The sequence below is a fragment of the Sarcophilus harrisii genome, chromosome 5 (genome assembly GCF_902635505.1).
Source record: "Sarcophilus harrisii chromosome 5, mSarHar1.11, whole genome shotgun sequence".
Taxonomy (NCBI): Eukaryota; Metazoa; Chordata; class Mammalia; order Dasyuromorphia; family Dasyuridae; genus Sarcophilus; species Sarcophilus harrisii.
The window spans coordinates 226,468,072-226,491,411 of record NC_045430.1 but is presented as its reverse complement, the minus strand read 5'-3'; the positions used below and the strand labels follow the sequence as shown (position 1 = coordinate 226,491,411).

The following is a 23,340-nucleotide window of genomic DNA, read 5'->3' as shown; positions in this document are numbered from 1 at the left end:
TATCATAGTTGATCTGTTCTGCCATCACTAGTCATCTTCTACCACCTCTCACCATTTTCATCATTGTAATGGGATTCAACGTATTTCCTATTCTCTGTTCTTGTTGTTCAGTCATTTTTGTCATGTCCAGCATTTGAGACTCTACTTCGGGTTTTCTTAGCAAAGATACTGGAGTGATTTGTTATTTCCTTCTCCAAATCTTTTGACAGATGAGCAACTTGCCCAAGTGTCTGAGCTAATAAGTGTCTGAGGTCGGGTTTGAACTCATAAAGATATCTTCTTGACTCCAGGCCCAGTACTAACTACTGTGACACGTAGCTGCCCTATTTCTTCTTCTTCAAACAAAACTAAAAAGAAAATTTCGAGAGAGTTCCTGTTTTCAAGGAATATGCAAATTTACAATACAAATATACACAATCTACCAAAAGAAGTTCAGCTTTAGGACAGACTGAAAGCTCCAGAGATCTTAAAGGTTTAGCAATGGGTCAGGTGGTATGCCCAAGGTCTTAAAACTACATAAAGAACTTGGATAATGGTGCCAAGGAAGCACAGAGCATAGTGGCAGCATAGGTAACCGTAAGGCCAAGAGAACTTACGGAGACAATGCATGTGGAAAAGTTTGTTAGAAACAAAAGTTACTGGTTCCCATCTCATGTAAGGCCTATAAGCAGTCAAAAGGAGGGAGTCAAAAGGAAAATTCAAAGGAGAAACACCTAATGGAGAGGGAAGTTCCCCAGCAGGATGACTTCTGGAACTGGAAAGTTGTAAGAGGAAAAGGAAATGAGGAAACAAAGGTAATATGAGCAAAAAAGGAATTAAATAGTTTAATAGTAATAATAAAAAGTGGTTTATTCAAATACTGAGATGGATCTATGAGTCTATCAATATTAGTGTTTCCTCCATTGTTGTATATTGCAACCATCTTGATGAGAGTGGATAAAGAGAGTATAAAAGGTGGCAAGTCAAGCTTAATACCAAAAAAACAAAGATCTTGCAATGGGTTCCACAAATTCCTGGTAAAGAGAAGGAAGAAGTAGAAATAGTGTCGGACTATATTTTTGGGCTCAAAGATCACTATAGACTGTGACTGCAGCCATGAAATTTAAAAAAAAAAAAATGAACTCTTTGAAAGATATGGCAAATTTGGACAGTATACTAAAAAAACAGAGACATCACCTTGCTGACAAAGCTTCATATGGTCAAAGTGATGGTTTTTCTAGTGACAATAACATATGGCTGCGAGAGTGTTACTATAAGGAAAGCTCAACACAGCAGAGTGAATGTTTTCCAATTGTGGTACTGAAGACTTTTGAGAGTCCCTTGGACAACAAGGAGATAAAAGCAGTAAATACTTGAAATTAATTCATACTATTCCCTGGAACTTCAAATACTGAATTTAAGTCCTACTTAGTCATAGTTTGGACCTAGATTGGCTCAGAGTGAATATAAACAGCAACTGTTTTTGTTTTGGCCAGAAACCTTAAAGGTTTCGCCTTCACAGATGGATTTTTTTTTTTTTTTGGACAAAATAAAAGAGGCCATTTTCTCCTTTATTTCTCACCTAGCCTTAATCACTGATGGGAGTTTGCCTCAGTCAAACAGAGAACTATTAAAGACCTAGCTTAAGACCTCAGGGACATCCCCATCCTGTTTTATATCTTGCCACTGCACCCAGATGGCTCCAGAGGAGAAGTGAGGCAGGTAACTGCACAGCCCTCCCTCACTCAAATCCAATTCACTTGCATGCCATGGCATCACCTCCCTGATGTCATGGTCCCCTTTTAAACTAAGGACAAACAACAAGTACTTAAATACTTTAGCACAAAATGAAGACAAAACTCATTGGAAAAAACCCTAATGTTGGGAAAAATTGAATCTATCAGGAATACTACAGAATGGAGGCACCAAACACATAACTGCAACTATGTATGACCACCAAGATTGAAATGAAACTGAGAATTATTTAACAAAACAATGAAAAATACTATATGGAACCATATTTTTTATTTCCCATATCTACTCTCATCAAGATGACTGCAATATGCAACAATGGAGGAAAACACCAACATTGATAAACGCATAGATCTATGTTAGGAGGATGAGATATATACATGGTGCCATGGAAACAAGAAGCATGAACTTGCACAAACTTTTAAGAGATTGTGAAATGGATAGATAGAGCACCTGTCCTGAAGTCAGGAGGACCTGAGTTCAAATTTGACTTCAGATACTTAACACTGCCTAGGTGTGTGACCCTGGGCAAGTCACTTAATGCCAATTACCTTAGCAAAAAAGAGGGGAGAGAGAGGAATGGGGAGAGGGAGAGAGGAAGGCAGAGAGAAGAAGGGAGGAAAGGAGGGAGAGGGAAGGAAGGAGGGAAGGAGGAAAAGAGGAGAGGGAGAGATTGTGAAAGATAAAAAGGCCTAGCATCCACAAGCCCATGAAGAGGTGGACATAGGGAATGACAAAAAAAAAATCTGGTTTTTTTTTTTAAATAATAACTTTTTATTTTCAAAATACATGCAAAGATAGTTTTCAACATTCACCTTTCAAAACCTTGTGTTCCAAATTTTTCTCCCTCTCTTAGTCCTAACCCTTCCCATAGACAGCAAGTAATACAATATATTAGAATTCTTGCACAATTCTTCTATATGTTTCCCCATTTATCATGCTGCCCAAGTAAAATCAGATCAAAAAGGGAAAAAAAATGAGAAAGAAAAAAAAAAGCAAGCAAACAGAAAAAAAAAAGGTGAAAATACTATGTTATGATCTACACTATGATCCCACACTCCTCTCTGTATCAGTTCATGTAAGTCTCTCCAGATCTTTCTGAAATCACCCTGCTGATCATTTCTTATAGAATTATAATATTCCATAATATTCATATGCCGTAACTTATTCAGCCATTCCCCAACTGATGGGCATCCACTCAGTTTCCAGTTTCTTATCACTACAAAAAGGGCTGCCACAAACATTTTTGTCCATGTGGGTCCCTTTCCTTTTTTTTTTTTTTTTTAACGATCCTTTAAGATACAGGCCCAGTAAGGACACTGCTGGTGAACAACAACCTTTTATGTAACTCTTTTTCAGGTCCTCCCATAAATTAACCACAGAGTATCATTTAATGATACTTTTTCACTTTCTTGAAGTTTCCTTCATTCTTGCCATATTACTATACCATCTTTTTCATTTTCACTTCATTGATGATATCTACTTTAGCTAGTTTTCAAAATTTTTTAATAATGTGTCATATTCTCACACCTACCACGAATTCCTCTATTACCCCCAGGTGACACTCATTTTTAAATGCTTTGGATTCTGTAATGTTCTATGACACCACAACAGCAACAGAATATTGTTACTAGAAAGAGGGGTCACTTTCAAAGGAAATGTGCTATTACTGCAAGAATTTTCCAGTTTTTTAAAGGTAGTACAGCTTGCGTTCCTATTCAATTATGGCCCAAGTCATTGTCTATTTGCAGTGTCAAAGATACACAGTATAGAGTGATGAACAAAAAATTATAGATGGTCCATTTAATTGCATATCAATGCTAATTAGGCTATAAAGAGCTTTAAATTCTAAGCTAAGGACTTGGGACTTCAACTGAAAAGTTTCTGAGCATGAGAGTGACATGATTTAAAAATGTACATGAGGGGCAGCTAGTTGGTGCAGTGGATAGAGCAGCAACCTTGAAGTCAGGCGGACCCGAGTTCAAATCTGGTCTCAGACACTTAACACTTCCTAGCTGTGTGACCCTGGGCATGTCACTTAACCCCAATTGTTTCAACAACCAAAAAAAAAAAAAAAAGTGCAATTGAGAAGTTAATTCTGGTAGGGTAGACTGGAGAAGAGGAAATCAGGATCCAAAGAGAATATCTGAAGCTATTTTGATACTCTAATCAAGAAATAATAAATTAGATGGTTATCAGAGATTATGGAGGTATGAGAAAAAGAAATATTCAAGAACTGTCCTTGAGGTAGAATTAAAAATATTTATAATGACAGCAGCCATCCCCTCAAGTATATAGATTTGAAACAAAAATTCTTTCCACACAATCATCTACTCACCCCCATCCACTGTTTTGTCAATTATTGCTGACCATAACACCTCTGACATCTTACACCTTTCTTCTTCCCACTGATCCTAATAAATCCCGTTTATTATCCAATTTATTTCATTCATTTAAATATATCTAAAACAAGTTCCCGAGACTTAGACTGTGAAATGAGTACATAACACAAAAACTGTTAAGAATTAAGATTCTTAATAAACTCTGTCTAGATTAATGGTAATAAAAATTTGCACCATATGGTTGAAGAGAAGTGATGAGCAAGAGAAAGGAAAGGTGAGGTTAAGGTAGTAGTGCCAAAGCTGTTGTCGTTGTACAGAAAATTTAATAAACATCTGAATATTGATGTAATTGCTACCAAATTATTTATTTTTCCATCACAGGAAACTTACAAAAATAGGAAAACATAACTTATGTCACAAAATCCCTACCTAAAAAAACTATTCAATAGATCAACCCTGTCTTTTGGAATTAGAATTCTGTCCTATTATTAAAGCCGTAGAATAATTTTTACTTCCTTTATCTCACTAGCAAGTCTGGAGCAAGACCAATATCAGAAGTCAAGTCAAAAAACACTTGTTGAGCCTTTTTTATGTGCCAGGCATTGTACAAAGTATGGAGGATATAAATAGAAGCAAAAGGATAGTGCCTGTCCTGAAGAGCTTTACTTTCTAACAGGGAAAGACAATATATAAAATGGAGTTGAAAATGGAAGGGAGGAATGTTGTAATTTAGTCCTGAGAGTAAGACTGCTGAAACACGGTGACAAAATGCAGAAGACGAAGTGTGTTCAATCTTTCCTTAAAGTGGACGTTGTAAGAGGAACTCATCAAAGGGAGTACTAGGAGGATTGTAGTTTAATAATTTCCTACAGGTTATTTTTAAGTTTTAAGACTGCATATCCAATTACAAGAATTAATTTCTTGGTTATATAAAGAGATATAAAACTGTCATTCATTAGAAACTTGTGCTGTGATTCAAACAATTAAAATTTTTCAAAAATGCAATGGAATTTGCTTATCACAGTACAAAATCAAAATGTGAATAAAGGGAATGCTAAAAGAATTCCACAAGAGCACTAACTCCTAAGATTAAATGTACCTGAGATAATACAATAAATTTTTACGATACTCAATCTAACAAACATAATTCCAGTAAAATTCTTGCCTGATCCACAAGCCCTTCAACAGAACAGCTATCCAAATGCGAAGAAATAAAATGACAAGAATAGAAAAGTTGTACAAAATATTTTTTTTTAAAAAGCAAATGACAATGTAAATATTGTTTAAAAGATTAACTGTCAAAAACATGTGGGGGGGAGGAGGTTCAGGGGGATATGAAGTCACTGACTTTCCATTCTGAAATAGCTGCCTAAGTTATTTATCACAAGTACAAAGATCTACATATACTACCTTAACATAGAGCAGACAAAAGGCATAAGCATTATTAATTCCTCCCAGCTGAATACATGCCATTATTCATAAAGGCAAGACAGGAGGCAGATGGTTCAGAGTTAAGTCATCATCACTTTTTTAAAATGTGCATACACTAGTGACAATAGATTGGTGTTATTTTCTATGAATGGCATACACAAACTTAGAATTCACTTTTAAAGACAAGTTTCAACATAAGCTTATCTTTGGAAAAGCAAGTAAGTTTTACAATAGATTAACAGTATCAGTTTACTAAAATTTAGTATTTGGTTCACCATTTATCTCTGCTAGGTAAAAAGAGAACTGCTAAATTATATGAGGGGAAAAAAAAACATTTGTCAAATTTAGAGGACAAGATAAAAACTCATTAAATATAGGAATGTAAATTTCAAAAATGACAAGCCAAAGGCATTTTGTTCTACAAACCTATCAAGTTTTTTGGGTGTTTTTTTTAAACAAATTTAACAATTTAATACTTATCTACATAAATATGTATATTACAGTTATTATTTGCTTTAGGGAAGATTCACATACCTGTCTCATTTCCAGATCCTGCTGATAAAGCTGGCATGTTTTATTCTGCAGTTTATACCAAAATGATGAAATTCTTTCCACTTGCAAGGAAGCAGTTAATTTCAGTTAAATTGCTTGTGGCTACGTAGTCTAAAAATAATCTTCCAATTTGTAAGCCTTCCCTAGAAGGGACAGAAACATTTTGTAAAACTTAAAGAGCATTGTTAAACTATAAAATCATGTAGTAAAAATTCTTATTTTAAATTAATACAATAAAGAGATCACAATTCACGAGAAATGTTTTCTTAGTGACAATATTCAATTGAAACATTTTTTATTTGATTTTAGATTTTCAATTTTAAAAACAAAACATGAAAGCCCCTACTTGAAATTAAATTAAAACGAAATTAAAAATTTAAGTATTTTCCTGCAGGAGAAAGACAGAACAAGGAAGTTGAGAATTTAGGTAACATTTTTGGATGTAGGACACTTCAGGGAAGGGTGGGATCTAAGATGAAAGACTTGAATGAATTAATTCTTTGACCAAATGTTAAAATACTTTTGTAAAAATGTTTTTCCTTCAGTCACCATGAATTCCAAAAGGTCACATTTTTAGAAGAAGTGTTTGATTAGAGAGTCAGTAGTTTACTAATTTTTTATAAATTAGTATCCTTTTTATATAATAAGTTAATAAGTTGAAGAATTAAGTTATGTTTTTAATCCATTAACATAGCCTCCCTTAATTTTTAAAGCTTATGTAAAATAAGGAAATTAAATTCTAAACTATACTTTTAAAATAACTTAGAAAAACATTTGCACAGAGTATCTCAAAAGTGTGAGTGCTAGCTTAAAACTGCACCAACACTTTTGGGATACCCTGTATTATAAATTCCATTACTATTCTTTATATATTCACCATAGAAGTGACATATATGTGCACACACACACACACACATATATATATATATTTTTTTAAATTATGACACACATTCAAAAGTTTTCAGATAATAAGAATATAAAAGGAAGTTTTAAAGATTCTAAATCAAGATTGACACTGACCTAACAACACTTAAAGAGTTACTAGGTGATTCAAATTAGATCATCATGTCCCAAGAAGGGACCATACAAAATTTTGTATTTGTAAAAAAAAATAAATCACATAGGCAACTATAGTATCTCTGTGTGTATATGTATTATGAATGTGTGCATATGTATGTATACATATATACTTAAATATTCTTGTCATATTTATCACAATATCCAAATTAGTTTCTCTTCTGTCAATAGAGTTCAAAATAAAAATTTATTTTCAATATAACTTATTTTTCTTAAACCAGTTTAAAAAAATTTTTTTACAAAAAAAATTAATACAAATATGGTAAACATTTTACTAAAATTTGTCATTTGATCCACCACTGCACTCTTCCATACTTTTGAGTTAATTATATTATAAAACAATTTGACTACCAGATTTAGAGAACAGGGTAAACTTAGCTCTATTGAGAAATGCAAGGAAAGAAGAAGGAAGAGAAAGGCATCATTTAAATGTTAAAGTGAAAAGTTAATTTAGTAAAATCTATCATGGAATAAATTGTCAAGTAAACACAATAATTTTAATTTTAATTTTATCACATTATAAAAACTGGTATAATAGACACCAAAGTACAATGCATGTAAAATGGACATAGGGAGAAGAATGCTTTGCAGGACATGATCTTCATAAACTTAAACTTTTAAAAAAAAAAAAATAAGAAACAGCAAAACAGACTTTATTAAATGGTTGGATTTCTTAATGTTCTCCAGATTAATATTAAAGAGTAACACTATCTTCACACCACAATTAAATCCATTTGCATACAAATATAAAGTGACAAATAATCCATATTAAGATGTTCTTAGAATTAAGAGTCTAGGAGAGTTAAAGATAAAGTAACACATTCAAATCAACCAAATGCATGGGATAATCAAAATGAGATTTGTTATAGCAGGTTTTTAAAAAGGCAAAGTGCTCTAAATCAGAGACAAACAGCCGATCTCCATTTGTAAGACAGTTTCACTGTCAAGCCCCACACACCTTCTCAAGAATTTATATTAGTCACATATATTATACCTTCCTTTTATGCATAAATTTAACGTTTTATCAAATGGAGTAAAAAGATCTAATGTAAGCGGTTTTTTAAAAAAAAAATTATTCCATATATATAACTGATTAAGATAATAAGTTTCAATAAAAAACATTTTTTGAGCTGCAATTGGCTGACCTACATGAACTCTATATATTAAAAGATCTAAACGTCATTCTTTTTAAATTTCGAAATAAAACATTCATATTAAAATCTTCAAGCAGTCTTATTAAGAAATACACATAAAGCATAGTTATTTCCCCCCAGAACCTCCACATACATAAAGAAATAGAAGTGATCTGATGAAATTAATGAGTAAAATTCTTAATATTTTGCTGGTAAAAAATAAAAGGCGGGGAGAGGTAACCTACAACTTATGCTACTTTTTTGCAGTGATTATGCTATTTTCTTTGGCTAAATTTATTGAAAATGCTTTGGAATTTGTCAGGATCTAGTCATAAGTATTACTGACTGCTGTATGGAATCGATTTGCTAAAACACAGAAATACCAGCTGTTACAGTATGTCCTGAGAGGGATTACTGAATATTCTTAAATTGAAGTCCAATCCATCTTTCCATAAAAAGTAGACCCAAATGCCAGGAATGTAACAGCAGTATCAAGTGCACCTGAGGCATTTACAATACCCAATAGGACTGTTAGAATCAGCCCTTAAAAAGGCTTATTTTTGAAATTTCATTATTCCAGTTGTACCTTGCTTCTATATATCACACTGTATCAGATTTTTCTGGCATCTGTCATTTGGAAACAGTGAAATATGTGAAGGTCTAAGGATTCGATGTTGAATTTCCACAAGGCCCCTAGTAACCTCTCAGGCTCCTGTAGTACTTCTGACATCTAGTGGTCAAACACAGGAGATACATGTATTATAAATTTTTTTTTTTTTGGTTTTCCAAAAACAAAACAACAACAACAACAACAAAAAAAAAAACTGGTTGAGTCCACGGGTCTAAGTCTTTCACTTTATACTTAAACAATAAAAATTCTATAAAGTTATATAATTTACTTGAGAAAACCAAGTGCTAATAATTTCTAAGCAGTGGTTTCAATTTTCTTCTATATTTTAAAGCATGCATTTAATTTATAACACCAAACTAGCAATGATCATTTCAGTCATTTCATCATTAAACTGTCCAAAATTCTGAGATGACAAGCTATGACTGTGACAAGTAGGCCAACTAGACAATGAAAACTAAAGCACCAAAGTTTCAAAGTCTAAGAGAGCAACATTAACTTGAAAATGCTTCAAAAATATTTTTTAAATTCTATGTATTTTATTTGCATACATATCCAATGTTATTAAAAAAAAGTTTAAATCCCATCAAAATTACATAAGCTACCATAATCAGAGTATCATCTATGAATATTTCAGCTACAAACTTCTAATACAAGTATAGTTTTTCCACAAAACTATATGGATTACAAAAAGAATAAACTTTCTTAAAGTAATGCAATGTCTATTGTACTCCATCAATCAGATTGTTGATCTATAATCTAGAAATCTATGAAATCAAGAAACACTAACATCTAGAAATGTTATATGTGGCAAAGTTCAGCTCTCAAAAGTCTTTTAAAAATTGCATTTAAATATTATCTAATCATAAACAGAAGTTCTTTTTGTCACAAAAACAAACTGGGAAGACCCCTATGAACGAACACATACAGGGCAAAAGTAAGCAAAAATCAGAGAATAACTTATGTAACATTAAAGAGGAAAAAACAACTTTGAAAGATTTTAGAATGTTAATCAGTGCAATGATAAACTTCAATTCAAAAAAAAAAAATGAAACATGTCATTGATTGAAATAACAATATTTCTCTTTATATTGCTTAATTCTTCATTATGAAACCACATATCACATAAGATTTCAGTGTTTTTCTGACCATTCTTCTAAGTAGAGCCTAGAGGTTTTTAATGGTTTAAATCAAGTAGAGTTCCCAAGACAGAGGTAGTATATTCATGTTTATTTATCCCTTAGAAAAATTTCTTAACCTTCTATGAAATATGAAATGGTAACAGGTCATGTTGCAATATCTAAATTCATTTGGAAATTTCTGTAATGTCTCTTTCTTGTCGGACAACTCCTCCCTTTGCTGGATCTTCAATATACCTGTTAACTCTGCATATCCCTCATGGATGTGTCTTGAGTGTTCTTCTCTTCACCCTTTATACCTTTTTGATTTTCAGCAACCTTCTCAGCTCTCATGGAATTAACTGTCATGAAGATGGTTCTATTACTATTTGAACGAAACTCACCTGTCTCCTAGTCTCCTGTCTCCTATCTTCAATTATTTATTAGATATCTCAAACTAGATATCTCATAGTCATCTTAAAGGTAAGACTTCCAAAAACTGAATTTACTATCCTTCCCCTCAAGCCCTCCTTCTTAATTTACTTATGAGCGTAGAGGATACCATTATCCTCCCTAGTCACTTGGGCTACAACACAGGGATCATCCTCCACTCATTTCTCATTCCTCCCCCTACCCAACCAAACTCCACTGATTCTAACTTGGTAACACTTTTCCTATGTCTCTTTCTCCCCTTCAACACTGCTGGTCTCTCATGGAGCAAGCCCTCATCACCTCATATTTGGACTACGCCAACAGCCTGCTGGTTGATCTCCTTCTCTCAAGATGCTCCATTGATCTCTCAAACTGATCTTCCTAAATAAAACAAAAGTCTGACTGTGGCATACTACCCCAGTCCTCAATTCAATAAACTTCTGTGGCTCCCTATCACCTCCAGGATCATATATAAAAATCCATTTGGGTTTTATAGCCTTTTTAAACTGTTCCCCAAGAGGTTTGGCAATTGTCAATGCTGTAAAGTTACCCATACATATATCCTGTAAATAAAAGGCTATTAAAAAAAAAAAAAAATCAAAAAAATAAATAAATAATAAAACCTGTTCCCTCCCTAACTTTCCCATCTTTTTATACTCTATTCCCCCATACATAGTCTGCAAACCAATGAAACTAAACTCCTTGGTGTTCCCCATCTACTCCATCTCCCAAGACATTTTCACTGGCTATCCCCCATAACAGGGGCTCTTCATGTCTCTATACCCTGTCTCCTTGTCTCAACTTTCCTGGATTCCTTCAAGCCTTACCTTTGACAAGAAGAATTTCTTAGTCCTCCTTCAGCTCAATGTCTGACATCTAAAACTATCTTCAGATGTTTTGTTTGTAAATAGTCATTTCCATGCAGTCTTTCCCATTAGGCTGTAGGCTTCCTGAGAACAAAGACTGTCTTTTACCTTCCTTTGTATTCCCAGAACTTAAAGGAAAAAAAAAAAAAAAAAAAAACCTAACATATAATATAAGAACTTAAAAAATGATTGTTGACAACATATTTAAGAAACTGCATGTCACCTCTCTACTCAATAAATTCTAATATTCTAGTTGACATTCAAAGCCCTTCACTTGCCACCCTCCACCTCTATCTCTCCAGTCTTGGTTGAAACACACACACACACACACACAGCAGTGCCACTAGTTTACCTTTACTATCCCTCAAACAAGACACTCCAGCTCTCAACTTCATGAATTTTCAGACTGCCTCCAATGTCTGGAATTCTTCCTCCTGTCTTTACTTTCTGGTACCTCCTGGCTACTTTTGTGTAGCCTAAAATCGAGGCTATAAATATCCAAAAGGCAGACAAAAGGTTCTCTTACCCCTTTCCTGATCCTCTAATTCTTGTGCCTTCTCTCTGCTAAGTATTTCCAATTTATCCTATGTGTTACTTGTTTATACATACTTCTTTGCATATTAGAATAGAGACTTTCTTTTACTGTTTTTGTATCCCCAGTACTTACCATAATGCCTAAAAAACAGTAGGCACCAAATAAATATTTACTGACTGACTACAAATCTATATGAACAAGAATCACTCTCCAGTTGACAAATGGTCAAATAAATAAACGAGCAGTTTTCTAAGGATAAAAATCCAAACCATGGCCAATCATATTAAAAAATGCTCCAGAAAGGATTCTGGGAAGATAACAGAATAGGTCCAAAAATTTCAAGCTCTCCAGATTTTCCCTACAAACAAAACAAAATAGAGCTTCATGGCCAAAGCAGATCTGTGAAAAGGGACAGAACGGGACTCTCATTAAATCACCTGAAGATCCCAGAATGGAGCTTTGGCCTGCAGCTTCAGTGAAATAGCAAGGGGGAAACACAAACTAGCAGCATTTGGAGGTAACCTCAGCCCCAGTCATGGGAGTTTCACCTCCAGGACATTGTGGGGAGTCGGTTTTAGAGGCCTAGAAGACTGAGGGAACCTCTATCACTACTGAACACCAGGCCCAGCTGTGATGAGGCAGGACCCTGGGCAAGAAGGAACCAGAGGGCCAAGGAAGCTGTTGACTGTGGGCCCTCACAGGAGGGTGGTGTTCTTGGCTAAAGGTTCCAGTCTGGAGGAGAGAACTGAAGGAAGACCTAACGTCAGAGGCACCATTTTTCCTACCCAGGATTAAAGGCTATTACATTAACAAGCTCTTATTTAAATAAATGATTGGATAGATAGATTTTGATGCAAACCTAAACTCAATAGAAATTTTACCATATAAGAGCCAACATCAAAGACTATTTTCAAGGGACTCAAAAAGAACAAACTGTTTAGTTTTATATGTGGAAATATAAACCATATCTCTAAGATTGTTATTAGTAACTGGATAGTACAAATGAAAGATTGGATAGAGCTGAGTAGGATGTGATTGATCCTCAAAAGCAAAACTATGTAGAAAAAGGTAGAATAGTAATTATGTTATATTAATGAGGTATAATAACTGGAGGGATATTCATGTTTCAGGTGGGTTCAGGTCAACAAGAATAATACAACCTAAATTAATTTACAGATTTAGGATTACCAACAAACATTTTAAAAATTCACTTGGAGAAAACAAAAGAGCTAGAATATGAAAGGGAAAAATATAAAGGTAGGAATAAAGGGAGAACAACACTTCCAAAACTTCAAATTATGTTAAAAAGTCATAATTATCAAAATTAAAATGACTAACAGTGATAGTTTTAAAACAAGTAAAATATATGGAACAGATTAAATTTTAAAAATAAGAAATAACTGAAATAAATTAATCTTTTAGTTATTATTTTTAATAAATAAATTGTATTTATTATTATAAACAACTATTTGCTCTCCCAATCCAACAAAAATGTAGAACAACTGAGAACAACACTGGTCATTTGCAAAACATTATAGATAATAAACAAAAAGGGGGAAAAATGTGAATTTACTCCATTATTTCCTGGAAAGAAATTACAGAGAATGACTGATAATATTAAGTGGTATTATCTCATAAAATAAAGAAAAGCAATTAAGGATAAAAAAAAATATGATAAAAACTTGGCATAAAAACTAGTTAAACACGATTTTCTGAACAACCTTTATAATTGAAACAAAAATCAGAACAAGGAACAAATAAATATAAAAAAAGACCTGCTTGTGCTTTTCTGGGTATCCACCTTCATCAATAAAGCTAGTATACACCTTTAGCAGTGGGTGTGGGAACACTGTCATTAATAGCAGACTCATTAGATATGTTGATTAGTTTTGCTAAACTTTTTCATCCAACTAAAATGTTGTTCCTCCAAATTCCAAAAAATAGTTGAGAAAAAAACTTTGATACCTACTCATAAGGAGTTATTGAATCTTAATGGGTAGGGAAGGTGATGTATTTTAGGAAAAAGCAAATTGGGACTTTAAAAAAGGAGACACAGAATAGCAAGAGACTTGAAGCATGAAGACTAAATAAAAACTATTACAGTAGTTTCAGGCAGAAAATAAAAAAGGAATTACCTTGTACAAGAGAGATGTACTGGGAGAAAACTGAGCAGTCAAAGGATTGGAGGTTATGGCATGGACCTCCCAGAAAAGTTAATATTCTACACATAACATTGTATTAGATCTATTCATTAAGTACTTACAAATACTACAAAGATAAACTTTTGCCTCCCCAATTATTATCATTAAAAAGAAAATTTTGTTCTACCTATAATTATGAACTCTAAGTATAAAATTACAAACTAATTATAAAACAATTATAAATATTTCCTATAGAATATTCTATAAGAAACAAAAAGTAATTCAACAAGATTTCATGTACTTATCACTATCTCTAAGATGATATTAAATCTTTATTTTAAAAATAAAGTTGAATATAAATAACACTTTGAATGAAGTAAGTTTCAACTTGGAGGATGTTTACCATGCCATAATAATCTTATAATAATCTATAAACATTTTTCTTATTTAAACAAGAATTTACAATATTTAGCTAAATACCAAACAAATAGTAAATGTGGTTCTATATATGAAGTATCTTGATTTTGAACTGGAATAAAAATATCTGCTCACACAAGTGTTAGAAATGATAGAAGACTTTTACAAGATCTCTTACTGAGAAATGAAAATCCATGTTATTTTTAACTGCCAAAATTGGTTACAATTTACAACCCTGATTGATTACAAAGAAAATTAATAAGAGTTAAGATATACTTAATTTTCTACTGGCTAATGACAAGTGCTGTATTAAACGATAAATGTGATTACTCAGCATCTGCACTGAGGAAGAGGAAAAAAGAAAAAATTCAAGCACAATACTTACTTGTAAGGGGAAAAAAAGGAGAAAATGGAGGAGTACTACCAGAGAGAAAGATATAGACAGAGAAAGACAGAGATTTATTAAAAGATATTCTTTATAACAGGAAGGAACCAGAAGTGAGATAATGTGACTTCCACTAATTGGAAATGATTCAGAATAGCTGTAGTTGACCAAGTAGGCAAACCACAACAGCACATGAAATGAAGAGAACATGAAAACTTTCATTACATACTGATTCTATCTCATAATAAAGATGTAAGGAGATCTCTTCAGTTATAGGGAAATGGATTCATGATGCTTTTTGTCAACAACACCCTTAGTTCCAAGTTCGGCAACATATTGCCAGTGCAGAGAAATTTTTTTTTTTAAATCATTTTCCCCTGGATTATACAAAGGATAAAATCAAGAGACTATTAAACTCTAAGGGGAAAAGCTAAAGTACTCTGAAGTCAATGAAAATCTTTATTTAATGCAAAATCCACAAATTATGCATAATAATAAAACATTAAGTTTGTATTTTCAGACATGCCTAGTGTATTTATTTTACTACATTTGTTATAAGAGAAGTCTGTTTGGGGTTTGGTTTTTTTTTTTTTTTTTGTGATAGAGAGAAGGAATCTTGGAGAGACAAGAAGAATATCCATAGTTTATATCCTCCCCCCAAAAAGTAATTAAACAAAGCAAAGGGTCCTTGCATTTTCTAAAAACAGGAGTTTCAGAAGACAAAATTACAAGCAAGATAACTATTAAACAAAGATGCTGAATTTGTTATATTTTTGATGAAAGTTATTTAATGGAGATTATAAGCATTCAAAATGTTTCTAAGCACCATTTTTCTGTTCTTAATGATACTTGACAAATACACTTTTTTTTTTTCATTTTAAAAATATGGCACTTTTTAAGAAGAAAATTGAAGGCCATTATGATTTTTTCTAGCCTTATTCCCATTATAATCATTTCTAAATAGAACTATATATACATTCTAGTTAAACAGTAGAACCAACACATGACATTTATGGATGATATCAAGTTATGTGTCTCCACTGAAAGACAAAGTAAAAAGCTTCTTCACAACAATGTAAATGGAAAAAATAAGCATAAAACAATCAAAACTCAATGTTGCAAAATTATAAAAAGGAAGATTGGTGGGGGGAAATGTTTTTTTTAAAGTTTGACCCCCAAAATATAACAAGATGCCTCCCCTTCTTTTGTAGAAGTTGAGGTTTACATATGTGGAATATAGCTTATAACAGATTTTTTTGTGTTAATTGGTTTTATTGAATATTTTATCTTCCTCTATTTCTTTCTTTTTAAATAAATGGTTGGTACAGTGCCTGCATATAACAGGAGTTTAATAAATGTTGGTAAATGATTAAATTATATCCTTGTTATAAGTAAAAAGAGCCAGGGGGAAAGCTAGGGAATACGAAAATAAAAAATACACACACACACACACACACACAATTTTTTTCTAAAGTTCCATTTTATTCATTTGTTTTTCAATGATATCAAAATGTCCTTTGGTCTTGGTAAGTGCAAGATTCTTAACATATGCCAAGGATTCATACAAATGAATGCTTTGAATTTAAATCTCAAGGATGATAGACAACAAATAACTTTTTCATTTCTGGCAAAAGGAACGTTAAGCACAAGAAAAAGGCAGTGGCTGAATACAAATTTATTAGTAGTCTGAAATCAAAACTAAAAGGGAAAAATTCATTTAAAATAATTAACACTTATTCTATACCAATCAGCATTTATTTTAGAACCATAAAATGGATACTAACAAGAAATAATGGCAATACAGAAAAAAGAAATTAGTAAAATGAAAAGAAAAAATTAATAAGAGGATTCCAATAAGAATCTAGTTGACTTTAGATAACATGAATTTTTAGTACAGAATAGGAGGAGACAGTATGGAACACTGGGTTTTGTATATTAAATTCACAGTATCTTATACATTGTGATAGTTGTTTAATATAATGACAATTCAATTGAAATGAACTAAGGGTTTTCACAGCCTGAACTGTGGAATGACTGGAGAACAAAGAATGCAATGGGTGAAAACAGGACAGAGATGAACTGATTAACCACGGGATTAAGAAGAAAAGAAACGGAAGCTTCAGCAAGTGAAGGCCTTCTTTTAGAAGAATATGGAAGAATGAAGAAAGTTGAGGAGAAAATAAGTTTATAGGCATGAGGCAACAGAGAGAGAGTTTATATAAGAGGGACATTTTGGTGTTTTTTGCCTGGAAATGGCCTGGTTCAGGGGTAATAATGAGGTCTACATAATGGAGATTAAAGAGTCAACACTGAGGTCTATGGTCTAGTAAGCCATTTTTAAAAGTCATATGATATTGGTGTGGATGTCTCCTTGAAGATAAGAATGATTATAGAATGAATTTGAAAGTACTGAGCCAAGTACTGGAGAAAAAAGGGAGGTGACTTATTAGCCAGCAGAGGTAAAAATGATTGAAAGGTAAACACAGATGAAAGGAGTAAATGATAAAGAAAAAGGAAAGTTACTGGGAAACAGGGAAGAAGTAGGCATAGGTGGAAGCCGGAAGCAGGGAGCACATCTCCTCTCTCCTTGTGAGACATGTGGGGAGGAGCTTTCACCAAAGAGAGTGTCTTACTGAGAAGGCCAGAGAACAAACAACAAAACCCAAAACCAGATGAATATACATAATGACTAAAGTCACGAAAATAAAAACAAAATGCAAAGGCAGCTGATTAACTGCAACTAGACAGCCTGGAAAATAGGTAATGAAATATACTTCTTCCTCTCAGGAAAGATTCAAACTATTAGTTGTGCTTTTTGAACATTTTTTGTTCTAGGAAATATTAAGTGGAGAGAGAGAGAGACGATTAAGAAATTATTGGAATGTTTAAAAAGACCCACTTTTTAAAATAAAAACTTTAAAAAATATTTTGTTTTTCCTAATTACATATAAAGACCATTTTTAATGTTAATTTTTTTAAATTTTTGAGTTCCAAATTCTTTCCCTCCCTTCCCTCCTTTCCCTGGGACCCTAAGCAGTGTATAATCATGCAAAACATAAGAAATGATAATTTTTTAAAGAAGAATGCTTTCAAATAAGAAAAAAAATCATTAAAATACAAGACAGAAAGTGAAAGGACCAAAACAGAGATCTCACAGACCTTCCTCCAAAAAGCCCCATGAATAGGTTTCAAGGGTCTATGAACTTGAACAGGAAAAAAATTGTACCTTTATTTTCACTTACGTTTAATTGACACTTAATATTCTTTCAATTATAAATGTATACAACCAGAACAGGTTAGCAGTACCTGTTTGTAACTGTCACCTATAAATTCACAATTTCATATTGCACTAATTGATACATATATCTATCTTTAAATAGATACTGCTTTGAGAATGTTCTACTAAATAGTTTGCTTAACTTGTCTAAATTTTAAAAGCATTGTTTTAGTACTTAATGCATAAAGAAGCACACATCACTATGTCCCCTCTCATAAATTTGTTTTTTTAAATTTGGTAACTGTCATTATCATTTGTTTCCTTTGTAATCTTATGTGTTTTTATTTTATTCACATTAAAAACATTCCTCTGCAGAATGCAAGGCTTCAGATTGCCAAAGAGGTCAAAGATAGACAAAAAAAGTTGAATAAATATGTATGACTTTAACATGTTTAACATGATTGGGACTGCCAGCCATCTATGGAAGGGAGTGGAGGGAAGAAGGGGAAAAGTTGGAACAGAAATGTTTTCAAGATCAATGTTGAAAAATTACCCATGCGTGTGTTTTATTGATAAAAAGCTATTCTAATAAAATAAGAATAAATATGTATGTATGCATATACATATATAGACAAATTTCTCTCTTCAAAGCATCTTTCCTTAAAAGCTTACCAAACCTCTATACATGCATGCACACACGTGTACACGTACACACACACACACACACACACAAACATTAGAATATTTTGTCAAATAATGAGAAAAGAAAGTCAAAAATAGATTCATTATTGTGTTTGCAAATTTGGCACTAAGCAATACTTCTCAGGATCAGCAGAGGGTGCCATTGTTTTGTTAAACTACAAGGAAAAAAATTTTTTTTCACCAAGAAAATGAAAGCTATGAAAAAGTTTACACCAATGAAAAAATACTGAATGCCCCTTCTTTTTGTTGTTTGATATTTCATTATAAGGAATGGTAGGAGCAATATCTTAATACTACCCACCCAAAGCAAATCAGGCTTTTTTTTTTTAATGGTATTGGAGATCATCCTCAGGAACTGGTTGATTCAAACCTTGGATTAAAATGCTCAAGCTAGTGATATTACTTCCAGGTTACCTGAGTAGAAACTAACAAGTCCCAGGAGCTCTCTAATGTTTGGCTACTAGATCATGATGGAAAATTTATGCAAGAATGCTTCACTGCTTTGAATCAACTTTAGGATGTCCTTTTTGGATATCTCTCTTTTACTGTAGCCACAAAAATCTCCTTTTGTTAAATTACTGAATGATTTCCCAATGAGAGATTTGTTTCAATATCGAACCTAAAGTAGGAAATTGGCCTGCTTTAGGCATAGCCAAGAACATAAAGACAGCTTCCTACACAGGGGGAAATAATTTGAGAAATGTAAATGCTACTGTATCTACCATTTGTATCTACAAATATAAATAGAAAATCACTGTACAAAGTGGTTTTGCAATGTACTTGAGAACCCATTAAACTTCTTCTATCACCACAAGCTATTCATACATGAAAGTTTTTTTTGGTATAAAAGTCTCACTTGCTTATGCTAACTGGGTTTCAAACTAATAAAAGAAAAAACACAATACCAAAAATGCTAAGCAACATTATGTATAAAATTTTAAAGTACTTATTTTACTTTAGAATCAAAAATTTCTATAAGATTTACTGACTGCCTACACCCTACAAAATTTGCAAGTAATCTAGATATAGAAGTCCTGAAACTAACTGAGCAAAGCATCTCACTAAAATAAAAATGAATTTCACCATTACTGATTAAATCTTTAGCTAGGATCGATCACAGAATATACTCTGCATCAGGTAATAGTCCTATCAAAAAAGCATTCCAGGCACCATAAATATCAAAGTTCTTAATACTGCTTCAAAGCAGATGGCTAAAAGGAACATATTATAGAAGCACAAGGAACAACAGATCATCAAGTAACAAAGCCAAAAAAATTTAAGTCTTAAAATAATGTTGAATTAAATATATAACTTAACACACACACACAAAAAAAAAAAAAAACCCTTAAATCACGGATAGAATTTCCGTCATACTAACTAAAGCAACACAGATGTGACAATGGATTCTTTATATTTTAAAAGTGTACAAAAATCATGTGTTTCTAATAATAACAAATTTAGATAACACTTTAAAATTTACCAAAAAAACATGACATATTGTCTCACTTGATCTTCCCAGGGGCATAATAAAACAGATCCTCATTTTATAAAGGAAGAAATCAAGGCATACAGAAGTTAAAGGGCTGGTTCTCAGTCCCAAATTTCCTTAGTGTCAGAGCTAGAATCAGATACCCAAGATCTCTAGGGCCCAAGTCTAGCACTCTCCCACATAGTCTCTTTCTGCTAAATACCTCTGCATGTTTCAATCTAATGCATTCACTGGAGAGAAATCAAAATTTAACCATGAAATCTTGTTTCTATCATATTTGTAGCTAAATGGCTACAAAGACCCCTTTCATGTTTTCAAAATAGTTAAATGAAATAAGTGAATAAGCCAGTGTTTATTTTCTATATTTACCAGTACATGTTTGCCTCTGTGCCAATCTACTTCTTTTCTCCTACATCCAATTAAATCCTTGAACAAAAGCTTGATGTTACTACTTGCAAAAAACCTTTCCTACCAAATGTAAATTAAGAAATAATACAGAAGACACATTTTTCAAAAAGGTACATCTTTCAGAAAATATCACACATAGTTACTAAATACCTACTACATACTCAACAATTATTGATTTTCAGAATTGATGACACTTTCACTTATTCTCCTCAGGTCACTGGTTAAGGCAATGGAGTTGGAATAGTCCTTGCTCCCCATGGTCACTTCCAGGATCTCTCCCTACCTCCACCATTCAGTAATCTCCCTTCCTTTGAAGTTTACATTCATATCTACCACAACCCAACAAAATTCTGGTAATTGCAGGCTACAGATTCCCAAATTACTCAATGAGTTTAGCTGTTGTTATTTCAATCATGTCCCACTCTTCATTATCCCATTCGGGGTTTTCTTGGCAAAGATACCGCAAAGATATTCTCCTCTCTTGAATCCCTAGCCCCCTTTTGATTTCATTGATTATTCTTCATAAAATCTCAGCTTTGGATCACTTTAATCATTCACCACCTACACTCCTATACATGAGTGGCTGACTGAAGATGGGGGAAAAAAAAATCCCAAACTTTCTGACTAGGTTTTCTACCAATTTCTATTACACGATTTAAACAGGGTTCTCACTGCTGTTAGGCAATCCTACTAGGCCCACCATTATCAATTCACTATCCCACTCTCTCCAGAGGTTCTTCTAAAATCTTGTCATCCTTCCTCACACCTCCCATTGCTCCTCCTCCTCCAACCCTCTTAGATGAGAATCCTGCCTCATAAGCTTGCCTCTTATTATATAGAAAAAAATTGAAGCTATTCACCTTCCCCCCTCTTCTATCACTAAGAAGCTTTTTGCCCCATCTCCTCCATCATGTCTCATGTAATGCAGTGCTCTCACTTCTCACCAAAGATAATCCCTCTCCTTGTCCAAGTACTCAGACTCCAACCCCCTTTTACAAACTGCCCTCTGTCACCCCCTCTGTGACTTACTTTCAATCTCTCCCTATCTCCTGGCTTATCCCTTACTGCTACAAATACACCCACGGGTATCTTCCATCCTGAAAAAAATTTCACTTGATTCTTCCATCGCCACTATCATCCTCAATCTCTTCCGCCCTTTGTAGTAAAGGTCCCATCTACAATCAGGGTCTCCACTTTCTCTTCTCTTTCTTCTTGATCCCTTACAATTCTACCCTTGACCTCACCATTCCACAGAAACTGCTCTCCAGTTAGAAATGACCTCTTAGCTGCCAAATCCAATGGTCTTCATTCTCAGGTGCTTAGCACATATTAGGCATTTAATAAATGTTTACTGCTTGATTCGTTCATTATAGACTGATTCTCCTTAACCTCTCCACACCCTCTGACCCTGGTGATTGCCCCTTCCTCGCTGGTGCTCTGTTGTCAGTTTCCAGACACCACTCTCCCCAATTCTCCTCCTGTCTGTGATTCTTTCTCAGTTTCCTCTGATGAAATCTCTTCCAGATCTACCTCCAGAGGTTCTAACCATAGGTGCTTCTCAGGGTTCTGTAGTGGATGGATCCTCCTCTTCTTCACTTGATAATCTCATCAGCTCCCATCATTTTAATTATTATCTCACAGTCTCCAATTGCCTTTCAGTTATCTCACAATGGATGACCAGTAAACATATTAAACTTGCTATGTCCAAGACAGAGCTCATCATCTTTCCCACTCATATTTCCCCACTTCCTAGCTTCCCTATTACTACAGAGTGGGGATGACGGGGTAAGGGTGTTCAGTGAGAACTCGCTCCTTTGGTGCTGAGGACTCACTAAGTAAGCCCTTTTGGGGCTCAATCCCCTTGGGTGTCCAGTTGTGACTCACTTCTCACCTACGGCTGCAAGAAGCCATAGAGGGCACAGCAGCCACAGCCCGAGAAATCTATCAGCAGATGGGCTAAACTAAGTGGAGGGGAAGCCACCAGCCTTAAACCCACTGGTGACGCAGGGAGATGTCTACTCCAAGCACACAGAGACTCCCCCAAGAGAATCGGCAAACGAGAACAATGTGTTCTAATGGTCCTGATGGTGCCAGAGGCAAAGACTGGGCCGAAGACACCAGGGCCTCTGCTGTGTCCCGGGCCCCTGCTCCCTCTCCCGACCTCTGCCACACCACTGAGCCACTATGTCCCTTGTCCCTCAGACTCCACACCGAGACTCACCCCTGACTCCTCACTCCCCCAGCCCCCATGTCTAATCTCTTGGGAAGGCCTACCACTGCTACCCTGTCTCTAGAAGATGCCTCCTCTCCTCTGACACTGCCATTTGTCTAATACAGGCCCTGATTAAAGTGATTTTTCTTGAGCTCCAATTTCAGATATGTTACTCCCCAACTCAATAAACTCCGATGACTTCCTTTTGCCTCTAAGATCAAATATAAACTCCTCTGGTTGGCATTCGAAGTCCCTCCTATCTCCTAACTTTCCAGTATGAATAATGTAATAAGAAAACCAGTTAAGAAAAAAAAAGAAAGAAAGAAAGAAACAGTCTATCATATAGTAAATTCTTGTGGCCCTGGGAAAGTTGCAACCTATTTTAACACCAATTAAGAAAATAACACTGGTGTTAATCCAAGTACACAGTACAAGTTATCACTCTCCTCCCCAGTGTAATGAAAAGAAATCTAAAACCTAATGGAAATCCAGTGTACTTCATGGCAAGTTCCACAGGTGCGTGA

The 23,340-nt window shown here is 34.0% G+C and overlaps 1 protein-coding gene across 7 annotated transcripts in view; it reads right to left on the bottom strand.

The window, feature by feature from the left end:
- Nucleotides 1-23,340, bottom strand: part of MPP7 (membrane palmitoylated protein 7) — a 227,991-nt gene that overhangs the window by 168,470 nt on the left and 36,181 nt on the right. For 4 of the 7 annotated variants that reach the window (XM_031939802.1, XM_031939805.1, XM_031939804.1 and 1 more), the window contains exon 3: nucleotides 6,039-6,199. In XM_031939802.1, the coding sequence (XP_031795662.1) occupies nucleotides 6,039-6,075 (37 nt within the window). In that variant the 5' untranslated portion in view covers nucleotides 6,076-6,199. Of the gene's footprint in view, nucleotides 1-6,038; nucleotides 6,200-8,852; nucleotides 8,997-11,271; nucleotides 11,403-23,340 lie in introns of those variants that run through there. The other 3 variants (XM_031939800.1, XM_031939799.1, XM_031939801.1) reach the window with 3 other exon arrangements.